The sequence below is a fragment of the Ranitomeya variabilis genome, chromosome 2, assembly GCF_051348905.1.
Source record: "Ranitomeya variabilis isolate aRanVar5 chromosome 2, aRanVar5.hap1, whole genome shotgun sequence".
Lineage (NCBI taxonomy): Eukaryota > Metazoa > Chordata > Amphibia > Anura > Dendrobatidae > Ranitomeya > Ranitomeya variabilis.
In genome coordinates, this window is record NC_135233.1 from 1,100,862,063 (window position 1) to 1,100,886,263 (window position 24,201).

Here is a 24,201-nt window from a genome sequence, read left to right on the forward strand (position 1 = left end):
TCCGGTCTTGTGGGAGGACGGTGCGAAACCTCCTGTTCATAAACGCACCAGTTATCATTACTTATCACAACTTCAGAGGCACGGGAACGTTGTTCTTAGAGTTTATCACTCCGGCAGATGGCGACGCTTGCAGGCCGAGAGGTCAGCACCGATCAAGGGTCTGTGTCACAGCAGCATGGAAAAAACGATGTACTGGGTTGAGAGCAGGAGGTTCATAGAGGCGAAACACGGACCGGGGGGTGAAGTGTGCACAGAGCGGAAACGTGCGCAGAGGCGAAATGTGCACATATGGGAAACGTGCATATAGAGGAAACGAGTGCAGAGGGGAAGCGTGGACAGAGGCGAAACATGGACAGAGGCAAAATGTGCAGAGGGGAAACCATCAGATATGAAGAATGGAACATGGCAATACATGCTGTGCAGCAGGGGAGGACAGACATAGCACAGGCCAGAGGCCTCAGTGAAAGCGCAAACCACCAGAAGACATCTGCACGACATCGGGCTACGATCCGCACATTTGCCTACAGGTGTCCATGGACATCGCTCCGCCACAATTACAGACCATCATGGTGCAACACAAGACAGCGATGGCAGCTGGGATGCAGGTCTGTCCTCTTCAGTGTTGAGTATCACTTTGATCACCAGAGATTGGTCTGGAAACCCCAGCGCCATGAGGAGGTCTTCATGACGGAGCGTCACACCGGCCCCCTAGTCTCTGGACTAGCACCTCAGCATTACAGTGACTTAGTGGTGAAGCCAGAGGAGCAGCCTTTTCTCCATTGTCCTGGGAGCGGCCTTTATGCTCCCGTGGCTGCAGCGTCTCCAGACTTGTCTCCATTGACTGCATCAGGGACTTCATTGCTCGGTGATCGCACAGCAGCTGCCAGCAGCGGATCTTGATGATTTGACCAAGTGCAATCAGCGGCCGAACCTTCCTCAGACGACAATTAATGACCTCAGTGACAGCGTCTGAGGTCGGAGGTGCCGGGATTTCTGCACGTGGCTCAGACTCCAAGGTTGAGCAGTGAATATACCGCAGGATCCGGCCCCGGGGTGAACGGTGAGCGACTACTCCACTAGCACCAATATTGTTCTTACCCCGAATATGGACGATGAGAGTGATACATGTGGAAACCCCCCCAAATGTGAAGAGATAAATGCCCACCCGCGTTACCTGCTTCAGGGCCTTCTTGCTGAGCTTCTGAGATGGAGAGATGACTTTACCCGCAGGGATGGGGGGAGATGGACAGCTCGACTGGGGGGATGATGGCTGGGAAAAGCGAGATGTAACTACAAAAACAAATGAGAACAGAACAATGTGTTATGTCGCCAGCGAGGCACCGGATGAGGTACAAGAAAATGCAAGAGTATGGCGGAGCAATGAGCTAAGGAAGAGTGTGGAGAACTACAATTCCCAGCACTATAGGATGTAAATAAAAACACTATAATACTGCCCCTATGTACAAGAATATAACTACTATAATACTGCTCCCATGTACAAGAATATTACTATAATACTGCCCCCTATAAACAAGAATATAACTACTATAATGCTGCCCCTATGTACAAGAATATAACTACTATAATACTGACCCCTATAAACAAGAATATAACTACTATAATACTGCTCCTATGTACAAGAATATAACTACTATAATACTGTCCCTATGTACAAGAATATAACTACTATAATACTGCTCCTATGTACAAGAATATAACTACTATAATAGTGCTCCTATGTACAAGAATATAACTACTATAATACTGCTCCTATGTACGGAATATAACTACTATAATACTGCTCCTATGTACAAGAATATAACTACTATAATACTGATATAATACTATGTACAAGAATATAACTACTATAATACTGCTCCTATGTACAAGAATATAACTACTATAATACTGTCCCTATGTACAAGAATATAACTACTATAATACTGCGCCTATGTACAAGAATATAACTACTATAATACTGCCCCTATGTACAAGAATATAACTACTATAATACTGCTCCTATGTACAAGAATATAACTACTATAATACTGTCCCTATGTACAAGAATATAACTACTATAATACTGCTCCTATGTACAAGAATATAACTACTATAATACTGCCCCTATGTACAAGAATGTAACTACTATAATACTGCCTCTATGTACAAGAATATAACTACTATAATACTGCCCCTATGTACAAGAATATAACTACTATAATACTGTCCCTATGTACAAGAATATAACTACTATAATACTGTCCCTATGTACAAGAATATAACTACTATAATACTGCCCCTATGTACAAGAATATAACTACTATAATACTGCCACCTATATACAAGAATATAACTACTATAATACTGCCGCTATGTACAAGAATATAACTACTATAATACTGCCCCTATGTACAAGAATATAACTACTAGAATACTGCCCCTATGTACAAGAATATAACTACTATAATACTGCTCCTATGTACAAGAATATAACTACTATAATACTGACCCCTATGTACAAGAATATAACTACTATAATACTGTCCCTATGTACAAGAATATAACTACTATAATACTGCTCCTATGTACAAGAATATAACTACTATAATACTGTTCCTATGTACAAGAATATACAGTGCCTACAAGTAGTATTCAACCCCCTGCAGATTTAGCAGGTTTAATAAGATGCAAATAAGTTAGAGCCTTCAAACTTCAAACAAGAGCAGGATTTATTAACAGATGCATAAATCTTACAAACCAAAAAGTTTTGTTGCTCAGTTAAATTTTTATAAATTTTAAACATAAAAGTGTGGGTCAATTATTATTCAACCCCTAGGTTTAATATTTTGTGGAATAACCTTTGTTTGCAATTACAGCTAATAATCGTCTTTTATAAGACCTGATCAGGCCGGCACAGGTGTCTGGAGTTATCTTGGCCCACTCCTCCATGCAGATCTTCTCCAAGTTATCTAGGTTCTTTGGGTGTCTCATGTGGACTTTAATCTTGAGCTCCTTCCACAAGTTTTCAATTGGGTTAAGGTCAGGAGACTGACTAGGCCACTGCAACACCTTGATTTTTTGCCTCTTGAACCAGGCCTTGGTTTTCTTGGCTGTGTGCTTTGGGTCGTTGTCTTGTTGGAAGATGAAATGACGACCCATCTAAAGATCCTTAATGGAGGAGCGGAGGTTCTTGGCCAAAATCTCCAGGTAGGCCGTGCTATCCATCTTCCCATGGATGCGGACCAGATGGCCAGGACCCTTGGCTGAGAAACCGCCCCACAGCATGATGCTGCCACCACCATGCTTGACTGTAGGTATGGTATTCTTGGGGTCGTATGCAGTGCCATCCAGTCTCCAAACGTCACGTGTGTGGTTGGCACCAAAGATCTCGATCTTGGCCTCATCAGACCAGAGAACCTTGAACCAGTCAGTCTCAGAGTCCTCCAAGTGATCATGAGCAAACTGTAGACGAGCCTTGACATGACGCTTTGAAAGTAAAGGTACCTTACGGGCTCGTCTGGAACGGAGACCATTGCGGTGGAGTACGTTACTTATGGTATTGACTGAAACCAATGTCCCCACTGCCATGAGATCTTCCCGGAGCTCCTTCCTTGTTGTCCTTGGGTTATCCTTGACTCTTCGGACAAGCCTGGCCTCAGCACGGGAGGAAACTTTCAAAGGCTGTCCAGGCCGTGGAAGGCTAACAGTAGTTCCATAAGCCTTCCACTTCCGGATGATGCTCCCAACAGTGGAGACAGGTAGGCCCAACTCCTTGGAAAGGGTTTTGTACCCCTTGCCAGCCTTGTGACCCTCCACGATCTTGTCTCTGATGGCCTTGGAATGCTCCTTTGTCTTTCCCATGTTGACCATGTATGAGTGCTGTTCACAAGTTTGGGGAGGGTCTTAAATAGTCAGAAAGGGCTGGAAAAAGAGATAATTAATCCAAACATGTGAAGCTCATTGTTCTTTGTGCCTGAACTACTTCTTAATACTTTAGGAGAACCAAACAGAATTCTGGTGGGTTGAATAATAAATGACCCTCTGAAAAAACTTTTCCCAATTTAAAAAAAATAAATAAACAAAGAAATAACATTCTTTTTTGCTGCAGTGCATTTCACACTTCCAGGCTGATCTACAGTCCAAATGTCACAATGCCAAGTTAATTCCAAATGTGTAAACCTGCTAAATCTGCAGGGGGTTGAATACTACTTGTAGGCACTGTAGCTACTATAATACTGCCCCCTATGTACAAGAATATAACTACTAGAATACTGTCCCTATGTACAAGAATATAACTACTATAATACTGCTCCTATGTACAAGAATATAACTACTATAATACTGCTCCTATGTACAAGAATATAACTACTATAGTACTGCTCCTACGTACAAGAATATAACTACTATAATACTGCCCCTATGTACAAGAATATAACTACTATAATACTGCCCCCCTATGTACAAGAATATAAAACAACTACTATAATACTGCTCATATGTACAGGAATATAACTACTATAATACTGCCCCTATATACAAGAATATAACTACTATAATACTGCTCCTATGCACAAGAATATAACTACTGTAATACTGCCTACTATGTACAAGAATATAACTACTGTAATACTGCATATGTACAAGAATATAACTACTATAATACTGCTCCTATGTACAAGAAAACTACTATAATACTGCCTCCTATGTACAAGAATATAACGACTATAATACTGCTCCTATGTACAAGAATATAACTACTATAATACTGCTTCCTATGTACAAGAATATAACGCTATAATACTGCCTCCTATGTACAAGAATATAATGACTATAATACTGCTCCTATGTACAAGAATATAACTACTATAATACTGCCCCCATGTACAAGAATATAACTACTATAATACTGCCCCATGTACAAGAATATAACGACTATAATACTGCTCCTATGTACAAGAATATAACTACTATAATACTGCCCCTATGTACAAGAATATAACTACTATAATACTGCCCCCATGTACAAGAATATAACTACTATAATACTGCCCCATGTACAAGAATATAACGACTATAATACTGCTCCTATGTACAAGAATATAACTACTATAATACTGCCCCTATGTACAAGAATATAACTACTATAATACTGCCCCCATGTACAAGAATATAACTACTATAATACTGCCCCATGTACAAGAATATAACGACTATAATACTGCTCCTATGTACAAGAATATAACTACTATAATACTGCCCCTATGTACAAGAATATAACTACTATAATACTGCTGCCCCTATGTACAATATAACTATTATAATACTGATCCTATGTACAAGAATATAACTACTATAATACTGCTCCTATGTACAAGAATATAACTACTATAATACTGCCCCTATGTACAAGAATATAACTACTATAATACTGCCCCCTATGTGCAAGAATATAACTACTATAATACTGCCCCCTATGTACAAGCATATAACTACTATAATACTGCTGCCCCTTGTCACGATATGGTATGAAATATCATATAAGTTTAGTTCTCTTGCTAGCATGCTGTGGGCTAAGCCCCCCTTCTTGGAGTGACTCTGCAACAGCTTGTAGCTGCAAATTCCTGACTTTCAGCTCACAAGCCCTCATCCCCCTCGCCAAGGTATTTACGACCAGCATTTCCTGTAGTGGAAAGTGACCAGCTTTAACTGGATGAGAAACTTCCAGAATCATGAAAGTCCTTTGTTCTGTTTTTGTAAGATATTAGGCAAATCATTTAAGATAGGAACACAAAAATATATATTCTTACTTCCCCTCGGTGGAGCTATCCATCACTCTAAAGACGAGTTTCTAACTCCATCTGGTAAAGAAGTAGGGATTTCTCTGTAAATATACATCCCAAATAGGACATATTTGATCTCCCTAGAATGCTAGCGATAACACGAGATGAATGCTGGGTGGGGTATGATTATGACATGTTCGGTAGCGAAGTTACGGGCATCAGATATATTTAATGCCCAGTTAGTAAAACTGAAGAGGTAGGAGGGTTTGGAAAAGCCAGCCCTTTCTGTGAGGTCACAGGCTGTAGGTTTTAAGTGCTGGCAGGCATCCAAGAGAGGCAGATTTGAGTTTTTACCTGAAGAGCCCAGAGTGCACGTCCTGATGCACTGGGATAGATGGAAACTTCACTAGCCTGGTTGCCTGCAATGCTTTGAACAACTGTAAGTGTTATTCTCCTGTAATCCTTTGTTTTTTAATAATTACTTTGTACATATTTGCAATTGTCTCATATTGTAGCATCTTTATAGAACTTTTTATAAACACTGCACAAACTTTATGAGTATAATAATTAATACTAGACTCGTTCTCCTGCTCTAAAAACGTACCCTGTCTCTTGAAGGGAATTTACGCTACTGTTTTGGGTTAGCTTCGGACCCGTTTAATCGAAGCTGGTGGCGGCACTACCGTGTGCAGGCCTTTGGGTGACATTGCAGCGACTGCGGCATTGATAATTATTGTTCCTGCCTGAGTGGGAGTAGTTTATCGCGTCGCTGCAGCGTGCCCAATAGCCAGTACACAGCAGGCAGCCTTTCTGGCGACTAATTACCCTAGATGCAGTACCTAATCTGACCTGACAGTAAGGGGGGCGCCAGAGAGCTGCAAGGTTTAAGTGGAACTGTAAGCGGGATACACCTAAATCCCTGCAGTTCATGGTATATGGAAGAGCAGTGGGATACCTAAAATAAGCCCCTGCTGTAAACTAAGAGGTCAATAGCCTTGTGTGTGTTTTTTTTTATCACATTGTGGCAGTGGAGGGATAACTAAGATAAGCCCCCCCTGCACATGTGATAGCTGTCTGTTGGTCTAAAGTCACCCCAATCCGTGACATATTGGTGGCAGTGGTCAGGAATCCCTGGGGATTTTGTGACAAACTGCTGGCCGCGGCTAAGGGATCGTGACAATTGGTGGCAGCGGTGGGATATTAGAGCATTAGTGATTTGGTTTGCGCGATCATTCCTCTCACTAAAAACTTGCAGAAAGTTCTTGCGAGGACTCTGCGCAAATAAGTTTGGAGAAGGAACTCAGTGTTTATTAGTCATGAGACAATTGTGTACTGGTAATTATCCCCTCCCTTTCTCTTTGTTTTTCTATCCTATCTTTTATTTGGCAACCATGGCTGCGATAGGAGAAGCCTGGTACACACAGCAGAAGAGGGACACTCTTGCTGGGATATGCATGTACCATGGCCTGAACCCCCAGGGCAAGACCAAGACTCAAATGGTCGCTGAACTGGTGCAATGGGAAGCCTCTCTAGACCACTCTCAGAGCCCAGAGGCCGCAGAAGCCAGCACCAGCGAACATGGTGCTGCAGCAGAGGTCCAACCACTGAATGCTGGCCCTGTTAGCAATCCGGGCGAATTGGACCCCACCTGCAGGTGGCCTTGAAAGAATTCCCCACTGATGACCATGAGGGACGTCGGCAGCTGATTCAGCAATACCGGCAGGAGGCCGAGCCGAGCGAGAGGCCCAGCGAGCCGAGCGAGAGGCCCAAGCGCAGCGGGAGTACCAGCTGCAGATGGCCCGACTGCAAATGCAGGGGTCGTCCCAGTCCAGCCGTGAGCCCAGCAGCGCTCAGATACCGAAGCCCCGGCCCGATCACTTCCCTGTTATGGAAAAGGACGGGGACTTGGACACTTTTCTGCGGGCCTTTGAGAAAGCCTGCAGACAGTACCAGCTGCCTACACAAGAATGGGCACGATACCTGACACCAGGGCTGAGAGGAAAAGCTCTGGAGGCGTTTGCTGCCCTCCCTCAAGAACAAGATGGTGACTATGAGGCTATCAAGCAGGCTCTGATAGCCAAGTACCAGCTTACACCCGAGGTGTACCGTAAAAAGTTCCGGACCCTCCAACGTGGCCCACACGACAGTTACAGTGATGTGGTGCATGGACTAGGGACCCACTTTGACCAGTGGACCCAAGGACTGTCAGTGACCACCTTTGCACAGCTGCGAGACCTGATGATCAAATACAAGTTCTTCCATCTTTGCCCAGCTGAGGTGCGACAGTTCGTGATGGACAGAGAACCCAAAGACGTGACGAAAGCAGCGCAGATTGCCAATGCCTATGAGGCCAACCGTAGATCGGAAGTGCGGAAGCCAGTCACCACCAGCTGGAGAAGGGGTAAGCCTGCATCCAACGCCAGTACCCCTGCCAGCCAACATTCCAGAGGTCCTGTCCCCGTGGCCAACAGCACCAGACCTACCACCGAACTTCGCCAGTGTTACCACTGCAGGCAGCCTGGTCATATCAGTCCCAACTGTCCAGTCAAGCAGAAGAACCCCTCATCCAAGGCCGCAGGGCCTAATGCAACAGTTCTTTTGGTGGGTGGTGTGGTTGGGAGGGTGTGTGACAACGTACAGCACGTCACTGTGGGAGGCCATGTTGCTACAGGCCTCAAGGACACCGGGGCTGAACGAACCCTCATCCGACCCGAACTGGCGGCCCCTGAAGAAATCATTCCGGGGAAAATCCTAACTGTCACGGGGATTGGGGGCATCAGCTGTCCCTTACCGATGGCCCGGGTTTATATTGATTGGGGTGCTGGGAGCGGGCTGAAGGAAGTGGGGCTGTCTGATAATTTGCCCACTGATGTGTTGTTGGGGACTGATTTGGGGAGGTTGGTGGCACACTTCGTCATTGACACCCCTCCCCAATCTGCTAATAATGGTAACGTTAACCCCGATGTTGATGATGATGATGATGGGAGATCGCATGTGTTACCTGACCATGCTTTATCTAGTAATGATGCATCTGATAACCATTTTTTCCCTAGGATTGATGGTGAAAATGTTGTACCTGTGCCAACTGAACCTGATAATGATGTTCCTGTGAAAGTTGATGTGTCCATAGGTACAGGAGTGCTCAGCCACGTCGCTCTGTGGAGTGCGACTGCTGAGGAACCCCTAGCAGGGGCAAGTGTCGGTGCTACCGGAAATGGGGAGATACATGGGAACCGTGAGGAAGGTGATGCCATGCAATTGACCAGTGCCACCGAGGAAGGTAACTGGCCCATAAGTAACAATGCTCCTGAGGTAATGGGGGTGGATGGGGAGGTAGAGCCCATAGCAGCGTCGGCTGATGGGTCTGTGTTATGATCCTTAGTGGCTGAGGATCACAGATCTGACCAGCTAAGTAACTGAACATAGGACAAGCTCTAGGGAGGTGGTAACTGGACTGACCGCAATCCTGATCCTATCCAATACACACTAAAAGTAGCCGTGGAACGTTACCTGAAATCCTAGACGTCTCGTCACGGCCTGAGAAACTAACTACCCCTAAAGAGAGAAAGCAAAGACCTCACTTGCCTCAGAGAACATACCCCAAAGATATAGAAGCCCCCCACAAATAATAACGGTGAGTTAAGGGGAAAATACAAACGTAGAAATGAAACAGATTTAGAAAATGAGGCCCGCTAATCACTAGATAGCAGAAGATAGATAGGGTTTTTTACTGACCGCACAGTTTCCTATCAAAAATATCCACGCTGAGAGTTCAAGAACCCCCGCACCAACTAACGGTGTGAGGGGAGAAACTCAGCCTCCTAGAGCTACCAGCAAGCGAGGAAATCACATATTAGCAAGCTGGACAGAACTCATCATAAACAAGAAACATATTAAACACAGATGAGCAAAAAATGAACAAACAGAAACTTAGCTTCTCTTGGAGAGACTGATAACGAATGTAGTCAGGGGAAATCAGAATAGCACTGAATACATTGACAGCAGGCAACAACTAAAAGTCCAGGTGAGCTAAATAGGGAACCAACTAGCAGCTGACGAGACAGCTGATCTCAGCCACAGACCCGCAGAATGACAAAAAGAGCCACCAGAGGGAGCCCAAAGACAGCACTCACTCAGTACCCCTCGTGACCACAAGAGGGAGCCCAAGAACAGAGTTCACAACAGTACCCCCCCCTTGAGGAGGGGTCACCGAACCCTCATCAAAACCCCCAGGGCGATCAGGATGAGCCACATGGAAGGCATGAACCAAATCGGCCGCATGAACATCAGAGGCGACCACCCAGGAATTATCCTCCTGACCATAGCCCTTCCACTTAACCAAATACTGAAGCCTCCGTCTAGAAATACGAGAATCCAAGATCTTCTCCACCACATACTCCAATTCTCCCTCAACCAGCACCGGAGCAGGAGGCTCAACAGAAGGAACCACGGGCACCACATACCTCCGCAACAAAGACCTATGGAACACATTATGAATGGTAAACGATGCTGGGAGGTCCAAACGAAATGACGCAGGGTTAAGGATTTCCAAAATCTTATAAGGACCGATGAAACGAGGCTTGAACTTAGGAGAGGAGACATTCATAGGAACATGACGAGAAGACAGCCACACCAAATCCCCAACACGAAGTCGGGGACCCACACAGCGACGGCGGTTGGCAAAGCGCTGAGCCTTCTCCTGTGAAAACTTCAAATTTTACACCACATGGTTCCAAATCTGCTGCAACCTATCCACCACAGAATCCACCCCAGGACAGTCAGAAGACTCCACCTGACCCGAGGAAAAACGAGGATGAAAACCAGAATTACAAAAAAACGGCGAAACCAAAGTAGAAGAACTAGCCCGATTATTAAGGCAAATTCGGCCAATGGTAAAAAAGTAACCCAATCATCCTGATCAGCAGAAACAAAACATCTCAAATAAGTTTCCAAGGTCTGATTAGTTCGCTTGGTTTGGCCATTCCTCTGAGGGTGGAAGGCCGATGAAAAAGACAAATCAATGCCCATCTTAGCACAGAAGGTCCGCCAAAATCTGGACACAAACTGGGATCCTCTGTCAGACACAATGTTTTCAGGGATGCCGTGTAAACGAACCACATTCTGAAAAAACAGAGGAACCAAATCGGAGGATGAAGGCAACTTAGGCAAGGGCACCAAATGGACCATTTTAGAAAAACGATCACACACCACCCAGATGACAGACATTCTCTGAGAGACTGGAAGATCCGAAATAAAATCCATGGAAATGTGCGTCCAAGGCCTCTTCGGGACAGGCAAAGGCAAAAGCAATCCACTGGCACGAGAACAGCAAGGCTTAGCCCGAGCACAAATCCCACAGGACTGCACAAAGGAACGCACATCCCGCGACAAGGAAGGCCACCAGAAGGACCTAGCCACCAAATCTCTGGTACCAAAAATCCCAGGATGACCCGCTAACACCGAAGAATGAACCTCGGAAATAACTCTGCTGGTCCATCTATCTGGGACAAACAGTCTCTCTGGTGGGCAACGGTCAGGTCTATCCGCCTGAAATTCCTGCAGCACTCGTTGCAAATCTGGGGAAATGGCTGACAAAATCACTCCCTCTCTGAGGACACCAGCCGGCTCTGAAACTCCAGAAGAGTCAGGCACAAAACTCCTAGAAAGAGCATCAGCCTTCACGTTCTTCGAACCAGGCAGGTACGAGACCACGAAATCGAAACGGGAGAAAAACAACGACCAACGAGCCTGTCTAGGGTTCAGCCGCTTGGCAGACTCGAGATAAATCAGATTTTTGTGATCAGTCAAGACCACCACACGATACTTAGCCCCCTCGAGCCAATGTCGCCACTCCTCAAATGCCCACTTCATTGCCAACAACTCCCGATTACCAACATCATAATTCCGCTCCGCAGGCGAAAACTTCCTCGAAAAGAAAGCACAAGGCTTCATCACAGAGCCATCAGAGCTTCTCTGCGACAAAACAGCCCCTGCTCCAATCTCAGAAGCATCAACCTCGACATGAAAAGGAAGAGAGATATCTGGCTGACATAAGACTGGAGCCGAAGAAAACCGGCGCTTCAGCTCCCGAAAGGCCTCCACGGCCGCAGGAGACCAATTAGTCACATCAGAACCCTTCTTAGTCAAATCCGTCAAGGGCTTAACCACGCCAGAAAAATTAGCGATAAAGCGACGGTAAAAATTAGCAAAACCCAAGAACTTCTGAAGACTCTTAACAGATGTAGGCTGAGTCAAGTCATGAATAGCCTGGACCTTGACTGGGTCCATCTCAATAGTAGAAGGAGAAAAAATAAAACCCCAAAAGGAAACCTTCTGTACTCCGAAGAGACATTTTGAGCCCTTCACAAATAAAGCATTAGCACGCAGGACCTGAAACACCATCCTGACCTGCTCCACATGGGACTCCCAATGATCAGAAAAGACCAAAATGTCATCCAGGTACACAATCATAAATTTATCCAGATATTCTCGGAAGATGTCATGCATGAAGGACTGAAACACAGAAGGAGCATTAGACAGTCCAAAAGGCATCACCAAGTACTCAAAATGGCCTTCGGGCGTATTAAATGCAGTTTTCCATTCATCACCCTGCTTAATACGCACAAGGTTATACGCACCACGAAGATCTATCTTGGTGAACCAACTAGACCCACTAATCCGAGCAAACAGATCAGACAGTAATGGCAAAGGATACTGAAATTTGACCGTGATTTTATTTAGAAGGCGATAATCTATACAAGGTCTCAGAGAACCATCCTTCTTGGCCACAAAAAAGAATCCTGCACCAAGAGGGGAGGAGGACGGGCGAATATGTCCCTTCTCCAAAAACTCCTGTATATAACTCCGCATAGCGGCATGCTCTGGCACAGAAATTAAAAAGTCGTCCCTTAGGGAACTCATAGCACAATCACAATCCCTATGAGGAGGTAGGGCACTGGATCTGGGCTCATCAAATACATCCTGGTAGTCCGACAAAAACTCAGGGACTTCAGAAGGAGTGGAAGAAGCAATCGACACCAAAGGTGCGTCGCCATGAACTCCCTGGCAACCCCAACTTGACACCGACATAGCTTTCCAATCCAGAACTGGATTATGGGCCTGCAGCCATGGCAGACCCAACACGACAACATCATGCAAATTATGCAGCACAAGAAAGCGAATCACCTCCTGATGTACAGGAGCCATGCACATGGTCACTTGAGTCCAGTACTGAGGTTTATTCTTAGCCAATGGTGTAGCATCAATTCCCCTTAGCGGAATAGGGATTTTTAAAGGCTCCAAAATAAAACCACAGCGCCTGGCAAATGACAAATCCATCAGGTTCAGGGCAGCACCTGAATCCACAAAAGCCATAACCGAGTAGGATGACAGAGAGCAAATTAAAGTCACAGACAAAATGAATTTAGGCTGTATAGTACCAACGGTGACAGATTCAGCGATTTTTTTTTTAAGCGCTTAGAGCATGCTGAGATAACATGAGCAGAATCACCACAGTAAAAGCACAACCCATTTTGACGTCTATGATTTTGCCGTTCAATTCTGGTCAGAATTCTGTCACATTGCATAGACTCAGGTTTCTGTTCAGAAAACACCGCCAGATGATGCGCAGGTTTGCGCTCCCGCAAACGCCGATCAATCTGAATGGCCAAAGCCATTGACTCATTCAGACCCGCATGCGTGGGGAATCCCACCATAACATTCTTAATGGCTTCAGAAAGACCTTTTCGGAAATTTGCAGCCAAAGCACACTCATTCCATTGAGTAAGCACTGACCATTTCCTAAATTTTTGACAATACACCTCAGCTTCATCCTGCCCCTGAGAAAGAGCCAGTAAAGCCTTTTCTGCCTGGTTCTCCAGATTAGGTTCCTCATAAAGCACTCCAAGCGCCAGAAAAAACGCATCCACATTCAGCAATGCAGGGTCTCCTGGCGCCAGGGAGAATGCCCAATCTTGAGGGTCATCACGTAATAAGGAGATAATTATTTTAACTTGTTGAGCAGAATCACCAGAGGAACGAGGTCTCAAAGAAAGAAATAATTTACAATTATTCTTAAAATTCAGAAACCTAGATCTATCTCCAGAAAACAACTCAGGAATGGGAACCTTTGGCTCTAACATAGGACTGTGAACAACAAAATCCTGAATGCTTTGAACCCTTGCAGCAAGATGATCCATACTAGAAGTCAGACTCTGAATATCCATGTCTGCAGCTGAACTCAGAGCCACCCAGAGATTAAGGGGAAGAGAGAAGCTGGACAAACTGCAGCAAAGGAAAAAAAAAAAATATGCACTCCGGACTTCTATCCCGCTTCTGCGATGCATTAAACACTTTTAGGCCTGCTGTACTGTTATGATCCTTAGTGGCTGAGGATCACAGATCTGACCAGCTAAGTAACTGAACATAGGACGAGCTCTAGGGAGGTGGTAACTGGACTGACCGCAATCCTGATCCTATCCAATTCACACTAAAAGTAGCCGTGGAACGTTTCCTGAAATCCTAGACGTCTCTTCACGGCCTGAGAAACTAGCTACCCCTAAAGATAGAAAGCAAAGACCTCACTTGCCTCAGAGAAAATACCCCAAAGATATAGAAAGCCCCACACAAATAATAACGGTGAGTTAAGGGGAAAATACAAACGTAGAAATGAAACAGATTTAGCAAATGAGGCCCGCTAATCACTAGATAGCAGAAGATAGAAAGGAAACTGTGCGGTCAGTAAAAAACCCTATCCAATATATCCACGCTGAGAGTTCAAGAACCCCCGCACCAACTAACGGTGTGAGGGGAGAAACTCAGCCCCCTAGAGCTACCAGCAAGCGAGGAATCACATATTAGCAAGCTGGACAGAACTCATCATAAACAAGAAACATATTAAACACAGATGAGCAAAAAGTGAACAAACAGAAACTTAGCTTCTCTTGGAGAGACTGATAACGAATGCAGTCAGGGGAAATCAGAATAGCACTGAATACATTGATTGCAGGCAACAACTGAAAGTCCAGGTGAGCTAAATAGGGAACCAACTAGCAGCTGACGAGACAGCTGATCTCAGCCACAGACCCGCAGAATGACAAAAAGAGCCACCAGAGGGAGCCCAAAGACAGCACTCACTCAGTACCACTCGTGACCACAAGAGGGAGCCCAAGAACAGTTCACAACAGGTCTGTAGAAATCCCCGGGGAGACAGCCTACGTAGCTGCTGTCACCCGCAGTCAGAGTGCCCGGAACGCAGATAACTGTCTGCCTTCCGGACCCTCCTCAGTCATCAGTATGACTGAACCAGAGGTGGACCCAGAGCAGGTCCCAGAGGGCTCCCGTGGGGAAGGGACCCTGACGTCGCTTCTGGCTTCCCCTAGCCAAGAGTTTCAGGCCGCTCTGCACACAGATGCGAGCCTAGAGATTTTGAGACAACTCGCCGGGATGCCATTCTCCGAGACTGATAAGGAGAAGGTGTTCTGGGAAGGAGGAAGGTTGTAAAGGGAGACAGTGCCCGGAGAATCACAAAAGGAGTGGTTGAGGGAAAGACAGCTGGTCGTCCCGCAGAAATTCCGGGGTGAGTTGTTGCGGATTGCCCATGAGATCCCGCTAGCTGGACACTTGGGGATCAGCAAAACAAAGGCCCGGCTGTCTCAACACTTCTATTGGCCTAAGATGGGGACAGATGTGTCAAACTACTGCTGCTCCTGTATCACCTGTCAAAGAGTGGGGAAGGCGGGGCCTGATCTTAAGGCTCCCCTGATCCCTTTGCCAGTGATAGAGGAGCCTTTCCAGAGGATCGCGGTGGACATTGTGGGCCCGCTGGCCGTCCCCAGCAGCACTGGAAAGCGATATATCCTTACTGTGGTAGACTACGCTACACGGTACCCAGAGGCAGTAGCTCTGTCGTCAACTAGGGCAGATAAGGTGGCGGATGCCCTGTTGGCCAGCTTTTCACGTGTAGGATTTCCCAGGGAAATGCTTACTGATCAAGGGACCCAATTTATGTCTCGTCTAATGGAGGCTCTCTGTAAGAGAATGCAGGTGAAGCACCTGGTATCGAGTGCGTATCACCCACAGACCAATGGCTTGTGTGAACGCTTCAATGGTACCCTCAAACAGATGCTTTGCATGCTGGTTGAGACACAAGGGCGCGACTGGGAGCGGTACCTCCCACACCTGCTGTTCGCTTGCCGAGAGGTTCCGCAGGCCTCGACAGGGTTCTCCCCCTTCGAGCTCCTGTACGGCAGGCGAGTCCGGGGACTCCTTGGGTTGGTAAGAGAATCCTGGGAAGAGGAGCCGAACCCTTCTGAAGTGTCCATAGTGGAGTATGTCATGCGCTTCCGTGACAAGATGCAGACCTTGACGCAGTTGGTGAATGACAACATGACGCAGGCTCAGGCTGATCAGAAGCACTGGTACGATCAGAACGCCCGGGAGCGGACCTACCACGTGGGTCAAAAGGTGTGGGTGCTGGTCTCCGTACCAACGGATAAGCTTCAGGCAGCCTGGGAGGGCCCGTACGTCATCCACCAGCAGCTCAACCCGGTCACCTACGTGGTCACGCTTGACCACGCTCGGGGTAGGCGAAAGGCCTTTCACGTCAACATGATGAAGGCTCATCACGAACGTGAACCTTTCGTCTTACCAGTCTGCAGCGCACCCGAAGACGGGGAGGAAGACGCCCTCCTGGACATGCTGGCCCAAGCCAAGGCCGGTGGGTCCATTGAGGACGTGGAGGTAAGCGCCTCGCTAGATGAACCACAGCAGATGCAGTTGCAAACCACACTGGAACCCTTCCGGGTCATGTTCTCCAACCGACCAGCCAGGACTGAGTTAGCCGTCCACGAGGTGGACACCGGGAATCGCGCCCCACTACGGCGAACACCCTATCGAATCTCTGACCAGGTGCAGCAGATTATGCGCCAGAAGATCGATGAGATGTTACAGCTGGGGGTGATTCGACGGTCAAAGAGCGCGTGGGCCTCACCTGTAGTTCTCGTGCAAAAAAAGGACCGGACCACCCGGTTCTGCATGGACTACAGGGGGCTTACCGCCATTACAGCCTCTGACGCGCACCCAATGCCGCGCATCGAGGAGCTGCTTGAGAAGTTAGCTGGCGCAAAATACCTGACAATAATGGATCTGAGTCGCGGATACTGGCAGATTCCCCTGAGCCCCGAGGCACAGGAGAAGTCCGCCTTTATCACACCCTTTGGACTGTACGAGTCCACGGTCATGCCCTTCGACATGAAGAATGCCCCCGCCACTTGGTCAACCTCCTGCTTCAGGGACTGGAGAAGTATGCAGTGGCGTACTTGGATGACATTGCCATCTTCAGTACCTCCTGGGGGGAACACCTGCAGCATCTCGAGGAGGTGCTCAGGCGAATTCACCGAGCAGGACTGACTATCAAGCCGGGAAAGTGCCAGATGGGCATGAGGGAGGTCCACTGCCTGGGGCGCCAGGTAGGCGGAGGCAGAAGCTACCCCACATCGTCAACTAGACAGATGGCTGTGAGGTGGCCTTCCAGGCGTTGAAAACTGCACTGTGCAACGCCCCTGTGTTGAAAGCAGTCGACCGTTCTTGGTACAGACTGACGCCAGCGAATTTGGCCTCGGTGCTGTGCTCAGCCAGGTTGACTCGGAGGACCAAGAGCACCCCGTGTTGTACCTGAGCCAGAAACTTTTGCCGAGGGAAGTGGCCTACTCCACCATCGAGAAGGAGTGCCTGGCCATAGTCTGGGCCCTGCAGCGCTTGCAGCCCTACTTGTACGATCGCACCTTCACTGTGGTGACCGACCACGACCCTCTGCGCTGGCTAAATGCCATGTGTGGAACCAACGGCAGGTTGCTACGCTGGAGTCTTGCCCTTCAGCAATTTGACTTCACCATTGAATACAAAGCGGGCAGGGAGCATAGGAATGCCGATGGACTATCCCGCCAGGGCGAACCTACTGAGGTGCGCATGGAGGAATACCGTGGGGTTCTACCTCCCTAGCGCACGCCAAAAGGGGGAGGTGTCACGATATGGTATGAAATATCATATAAGTTTAGTTCTCTTGCTAGCATGCTGTGGGCTAAGCCCCCCTTCTTGGAGTGACTCTGCAACAGCTTGTAGCTGCAAATTCCTGACTTTCAGCTCACAAGCCCTCATCCCCCTCGCCAAGGTATTTACGACCGGCATTTCCTGTAGTGGAAAGTGACCAGCTTTAACTGGATGAGAAACTTCCAGAATCATGAAAGTCCTTTGTTCTGTTTTTGTAAGATATTAGGCAAATCATTTAAGATAGGAACACAAAAATATATATTCTTACTTCCCCTCGGTGGAGCTATCCATCACTCTAAAGACGAGTTTCTAACTCCAGCTGGTAAAGAAGTAGGGATTTCTCTGTTAATATACATCCCAAATAGGACATATTTGATCTCCCTAGAATGCTAGCGATAACACGAGATGAATGCTGGGTGGGGTATGATTATGACATGTTCGGTAGCGAAGTTACGGGCATCAGATATATTTAATGCCCAGTTAGTAAAACTGAAGAGGTAGGAGGGTTTGGAAAAGCCAGCCCTTTCTGTGAGGTCACAGGCTGTAGGTTTTAAGTGCTGGCAGGCATCCAAGAGAGGCAGATTTGAGTTTTTACCTGAAGAGCCCAGAGTGCACGTCCTGATGCACTGGGATAGATGGAAACTTCACTAGCCTGGTTGCCTGCAATGCTTTGAACAACTGTAAGTGTTATTCTCCTGTAATCCTTTGTTTTTTTATAATTACTTTGTACATATTTGCAATTGTCTCATATTGTAGCATCTTTCTAGAACTTTTTATAAACACTGCACAAACTTTATGAGTATAATAATTAATACTAGACTCGTTCTCCTGCTCTAAAAACGTACCCTGTCTCTTGAAGGGAATTTACGCTACTGTTTTGGGTTAGCTTCGGACCCGTTTAATCGAAGCTGGTGGCGGCACTACCATGTGCAGGCCTTTGGGTGACATTGCAGCGACTGCGGCATTGATAATTATTGTTCCTGCCTGAGTGGGAGTAGTTTATCGCGTCGCTGCAGCGTGCCCAATAGCCAGTACATAGCAGGCAGCCTTTCTGGCGACTAACTACCCTAGATGCAGTACCTAATCTGACCTGACAGTAAGGGGGGCGCCAGAGAGCTGCAAGGTTTAAGTGGAACTGTAAGCGGGATACACCTAAATCCCTGCAGTTCATGGTATATGGAAGAGCAGTGGGATACCTAAAATAAGCCCCTGCTGTAAACTAAGAGGTCAATAGCCTTGTGTGTGTTTTTTTTTTTTATCACATTGTGGCAGTGGAGGGATAACGAAGATAAGCCCCCCCTGCACATGTGATAGCCGTCTGTTGGTCTAAAGTCACCCCAATCCGTGACACATTGGTGGCAGTGGTCAGGAATCCCTGGGGATTTTGTGACAAACTGCTGGCCACAGCTAAGGGATCGTGACACCCCTATGTACAATATAACTACTATAATATTGCTCCTATATACAAGAATATAACTACTATAATACTGCTCCTATGTACAAGAATATAACTACTATAATACTGCCCCCTATGTACAAGAATATAACTACTATAATACTGCCCCCTATGTACAAGCATATAACTACTATAATACTGCCCCCTATGTACAAGCATATAACTACTATAATACTGCTCCTATGTACAAGAATATAACTACTATAATACTGCCCCTATGTACAAGAATATAACTACTATAATATTGCTCCTATATACAAGAATATAACTACTATAATACTGCTCCTATGTACAAGAATATAACTACTATAATACTGCCCCCTATGTACAAGAATATAACTACTATAATACTGCCCCCTATGTACAAGAATATAACTACTATAATACTGCCCCCTATGTACAAGCATATAACTACTATAATACTGCCCCCTATGTACAAGCATATAACTACTATAATACTGCTCCTATGTACAAGAATATAACTACTATAATACTGCTCCTATGTACAAAAATATAACTACTATAATACTGCCCCTATGTACAAGAATATAACTACTATAATACTGCCCCCTATGTACAAGAATATAACTACTATAATACTACTCCTATGTACAAGAATATAACTACTATAATACTGTCCCTATGTACACCCATACACAGAATCCATACACACATGCATACTGTCATCATACATACACACAGAAGTGTCTTACATAGTATGACACGTATACGGTGTAGCACATGTACTATCACACACGGTGGATGATAGGAGTGTGAGCCCAGCTTTCTCGCACCCCAGCAGGGCAGATCGGATGAGTTGCAGCACATCGCACCCTATGCAGGGTGTGTAGCAGAGCTGAGTGATGGCAGCAGCGTGGCGCTCTGTGCCTCTCACCTGGGGGCTGGTGACCTCGGTCCATCCTCTGTGGGGGGCACACAGTATGGGGGGCCCGGCAGGCCGCTCTCGGGGCCCTTGTGATACGTCGCCTCGTTCTGCTCTTATAAGGAAGTGGTGGTTTCACTGCTCGGCTTCCTGTTTCACACACGTCTGTGCATCGCACAGTGATGTCATCTGCACAGAGGCCGCCGCCTGCGCAGAGGTGAGGGGACGCGGGGGGCGGCGACCCGGTTACACCCCCCACCGGAGACCACACGTCTCTGACAACCATCACAGCAGCTCTGTTACAATGTGTCAGTACAGGCAGATTTCTCCAGCACTGGATGCAGAATGACAGCTCATGTCTGCACCGACACATTGTAACGAGCCCCGCAGCTCTCACATCTGCAGGCCGGAGAGTCACCTCCTCCTTACCTTTACTCTTCCAGCAGCTCCTCCGCCGCTCCTTACTGGTCGCACTGGTGCTGCTACTGGAGCCGCTGCTCTCCGAGCTCTGAGAATCCGACGGAGCGTCACTGCTGTCACTTGAGCAGTCCGAGAGGTCCGGCACCGCATCCGAGACATCCCTCTGTAAGAGAGGAGACACCGAGAGGACACTCACTGCACCGCCTGGAGAACAGCGAGCGCAGCTCTGGAGTATAATACAGGATGTAACTCAGGATCAGTAATATAATGTATGTACACACTGACTGCACCAGCAGAATAGTGAGTGCAGCTCTGGGGTATAATACAGGATGTAACTCAGGATCAGTAATGTAATGTATGTACACAGTGACTGCACCAGCAGAATAGTGACTGCAGCTCTGGGGTATAATACAGGATGTAACTCAGGATCAGTAATGTAATGTATGTACACAGTGACTGCACCAGCAGAATAGTGAGTGCAGCTCTGGAGTATAATACAGGATGTACCTCAGGATCAGTAATGTAATGTATGTACACAGTGACTGCACCAGCAGAATAGTGAGTGCAGCTCTGGGGTATAATACAGGATGTAACTCAGGATCAGTAATGTATGTACACAGTGACTGCACCAGCAGAATAGTGAGTGCAGCTCTGGGATATAAAAAAGGATGTAACTCCGGATCAGTAATGTAATGTATGTACACAGTGACTGCACCAGCAGAATAGTGAGTGCAGCTCTGGAGTATAATACAGGATGTACCTCAGGATCAGTAATGTATGTACACAGTGAGTGCACCAGTAGAATAGTGAGTGCAGCTCTGAGTATAATACAGGATGTAACTCAGGATCAGTAATGTAATGTATGTACACAGTGACTGCACCAGCAGAATAGTGTGTGCAGCTCTGGGTTATAATACAGGATGTAACTCAGGATCAGTAATGTAATGTATGTACACAGTGACTGTACCAGCAGAATAGTGAGTGCAGCTCTGGGTTATAATACAGGATGTAACTCAGGATCAGTAATGTAATGTATGTACACAGTGACTGCACCAGCAGAATAGTGAGTGCAGCTGTGGGGTATAATACAGGATGTAACTCCGGATCAGTAATGTAATGTATGTACACAGTGACTGCACCAGCAGAATAGTGAGTGCAGCTCTGGGGTATAATACAGGATGTAACTCAGGATCAGTAATGTATGTACACAGTGACTGCACCAGCAGAATAGTGAGTGCAGCTCTGGGGTATAATAAAGGATGTAACTCAGGATCAGTAATGTATGTACACAGTGACTGCACCAGCAGAATAGTGAACGCAGTGCTGGAGTATAATACAGGATGTAACTCAGGATCAGTAATGTAATGTATGTACACAGTGACTGCACCAGCAGAATAGTGAGTGCAGCTCTGGAGTATAATACAGGATGTAACTCAGGATCAGTAATGTAATGTATGTACACAGTGACTGCACCAGCAGAATAGTGAGTGCAGCTCTGGAGTATAAAACAGGAGGTAACTCAGGATCAGTAATGTAATGGATGTACACAGTGACTGCACCAGCAGAATAGCGAGTGCAGCTCTGGGGTATAATGCAGGATGTAAGTCAGGATCAGTAATGTAATGTATGAACTGTTGTGAATTCTGCTTTTGGGCTCCCTCCGGTGGTTGTAGGTGGTAATGCAGTTGTCCCTGAGTTGCAGTCCTGGTCAGGTGTATCTGCTGATTGCAGTTCTGACTGGGGTATTTAGGCTTGCAGGATTCATTAGTCCTTGCAAGTTGTCCATGGTTTTGGAGGTGTTGGTCCTTGTTTGGCTCCTTCTGCCTTGCTGCCAAATCAGCAAAGATAAGTGTCTGGTTTTGTTTTTGTGGCACACATGCTGTGTGGTTAATAATTCCTTGCTATTCATTGTTTTTTTTTGTCCAGCTTGATTGTGTCAGTATTTTCTCAGTCTTGTTGGATTCTCTGGAGTAGCAGATATACATTCCATGTCTTTAGTTAGATTGTGGAACTTTTTGTATTATCTGCCGTAGATATTTTTGGAAGGGTTTTAATACTGACCGCTTAGTAATCTGTCCTATCCTTTCCTATTTAGCTAGAGTGGCCTCTTTTGCTAAATCCTGTTTTCTACCTGCGTGTCTATTCTTCTCCTACTCACAGTCATTATTCGTGGGGGGCTGCCTATCCTTTGGGGTTCTGCTCTGAGGCAAGGTAGCATTCCTATTTCCATCTATAGGGGTATTTAGTCCTCAGGCTGTGTCGAGGTGTCTAGGGTTTGTTAGGCACACCCCACGGCTACTTCTAGTTGCGGTGTTAGTTCAGGTTTTGCGGTCAGTACAGTTTCCACCTACTCCAGAGAAAGTTTCATGCGGCTCCAAAGTCACCGGATCATAACAGTACAACTGGCCAATAATGAGTTAAATGCATCTCAGAAGAAGGGAAGAAAGGTGTCGAGTCATTTTTTTTTTCTGCAGTTTGCTTTGCCTTCTCTTCCCTCTTTTTCTCTGGGTGGCTGAGGAGTCTTGTGCCAGCATGGATGTTCAGGAATTAGCTTCTCTTGTAGACCAGCTTGCTGCTAGGGTACAGGGAATTTCTGATTATATTGTTCAGACCCCTGTTTTAGAGCCGAAGATTCCTACTCCTGGTTTGTTTTTTGGTGACAGGTCCAAATTTTTGAGTTTTAAAAACAACTGTAAACTGTTTTTTGCTTTGAGACCTCGATCCTCCGGTGATTCCATTCAGCAGGTTAAAATCGTCATTTCCCTGCTGCGTGGTGATCCACAGGATTGGGCATTTTCCCTGGAATCTGGGAATCCGGCTTTGCTTAATGTATATTCCTTTTTTCAGGCTTTAGGATTATTATATGATGAACCGAATTCTGTGGATCAAGCGGAGAAGACCTTGTTGGCCCTGTCTCAGGGTCAAGAGGTGGCAGAATTATATTGTCAGAAATTTAGAAAATGGTCTGTGTTGACTAAATGGAATGATGTTGCTTTGGCGGCAATTTTCAGAAAGGGTCTTTCTGAATCCGTTAAAGATGTTATGGTGGGGTTCCCCACGCCTGCTGGTCTGAGTGATTCTATGTCTCTGGCCATTCAGATTGATCGGCGCTTGCGGGAGCGTCGAACTATGCATGCTGTGGCGTTGACCTCAGAGCAGAGTCCTGAGCCAATGCAGTGTGATAGGATTCGGTCTAGAACGGAACGACAAGGATTCAGACGTCAGAATAGGTTGTGTTATTATTGTAGCTGCTATAGCAATTGGATATATTAAAACTTAGCCTTTAATAAATAGCATAAAATACATATACGCACAAAAGAATATCAGTGAGTTGATAGTGCCCTATACCCAAACACAGAACGAAAAAAAGACCAATATACAAAAACATATAAAGTTTTAAAACATTGACTGCACTATTATTTTGATTATCAGTGGACCAGAAGGCTGTCACTAGTCCTGATTTTTTTTATGTATTCAACACTCTCAAAGAGGTGCAAACAATGAGGTACTCCCTACTTTATTGGAGTCCACGTATCCTATATATTATAAATCAATCAAGAGTGTACATAGGCAATGGTTGCCTTTATTAATTGGCCAAACAAAAGCCACACACG

The 24,201-nt window shown here is 46.1% G+C and overlaps 1 protein-coding gene across 3 annotated transcripts in view; it reads right to left on the reverse strand.

Moving 5' to 3' along the window:
* The window catches only part of ASXL2 (ASXL transcriptional regulator 2), a 111,073-nt gene that overhangs the window by 17,741 nt on the left and 69,131 nt on the right, over positions 1-24,201 (reverse strand). For 2 of the 3 annotated variants that reach the window (XM_077291847.1, XM_077291845.1), the window contains 2 exons: positions 20,597-20,750; positions 1,166-1,290 (listed from right to left, as the gene is read on the reverse strand). In XM_077291847.1, coding sequence (XP_077147962.1) covers positions 1,166-1,290; positions 20,597-20,750 — 279 coding nt within the window. The remainder of the gene's footprint in view (positions 1-1,165; positions 1,291-20,596; positions 20,751-24,201) is intronic. The other variant, XM_077291846.1, reaches the window with a different exon arrangement.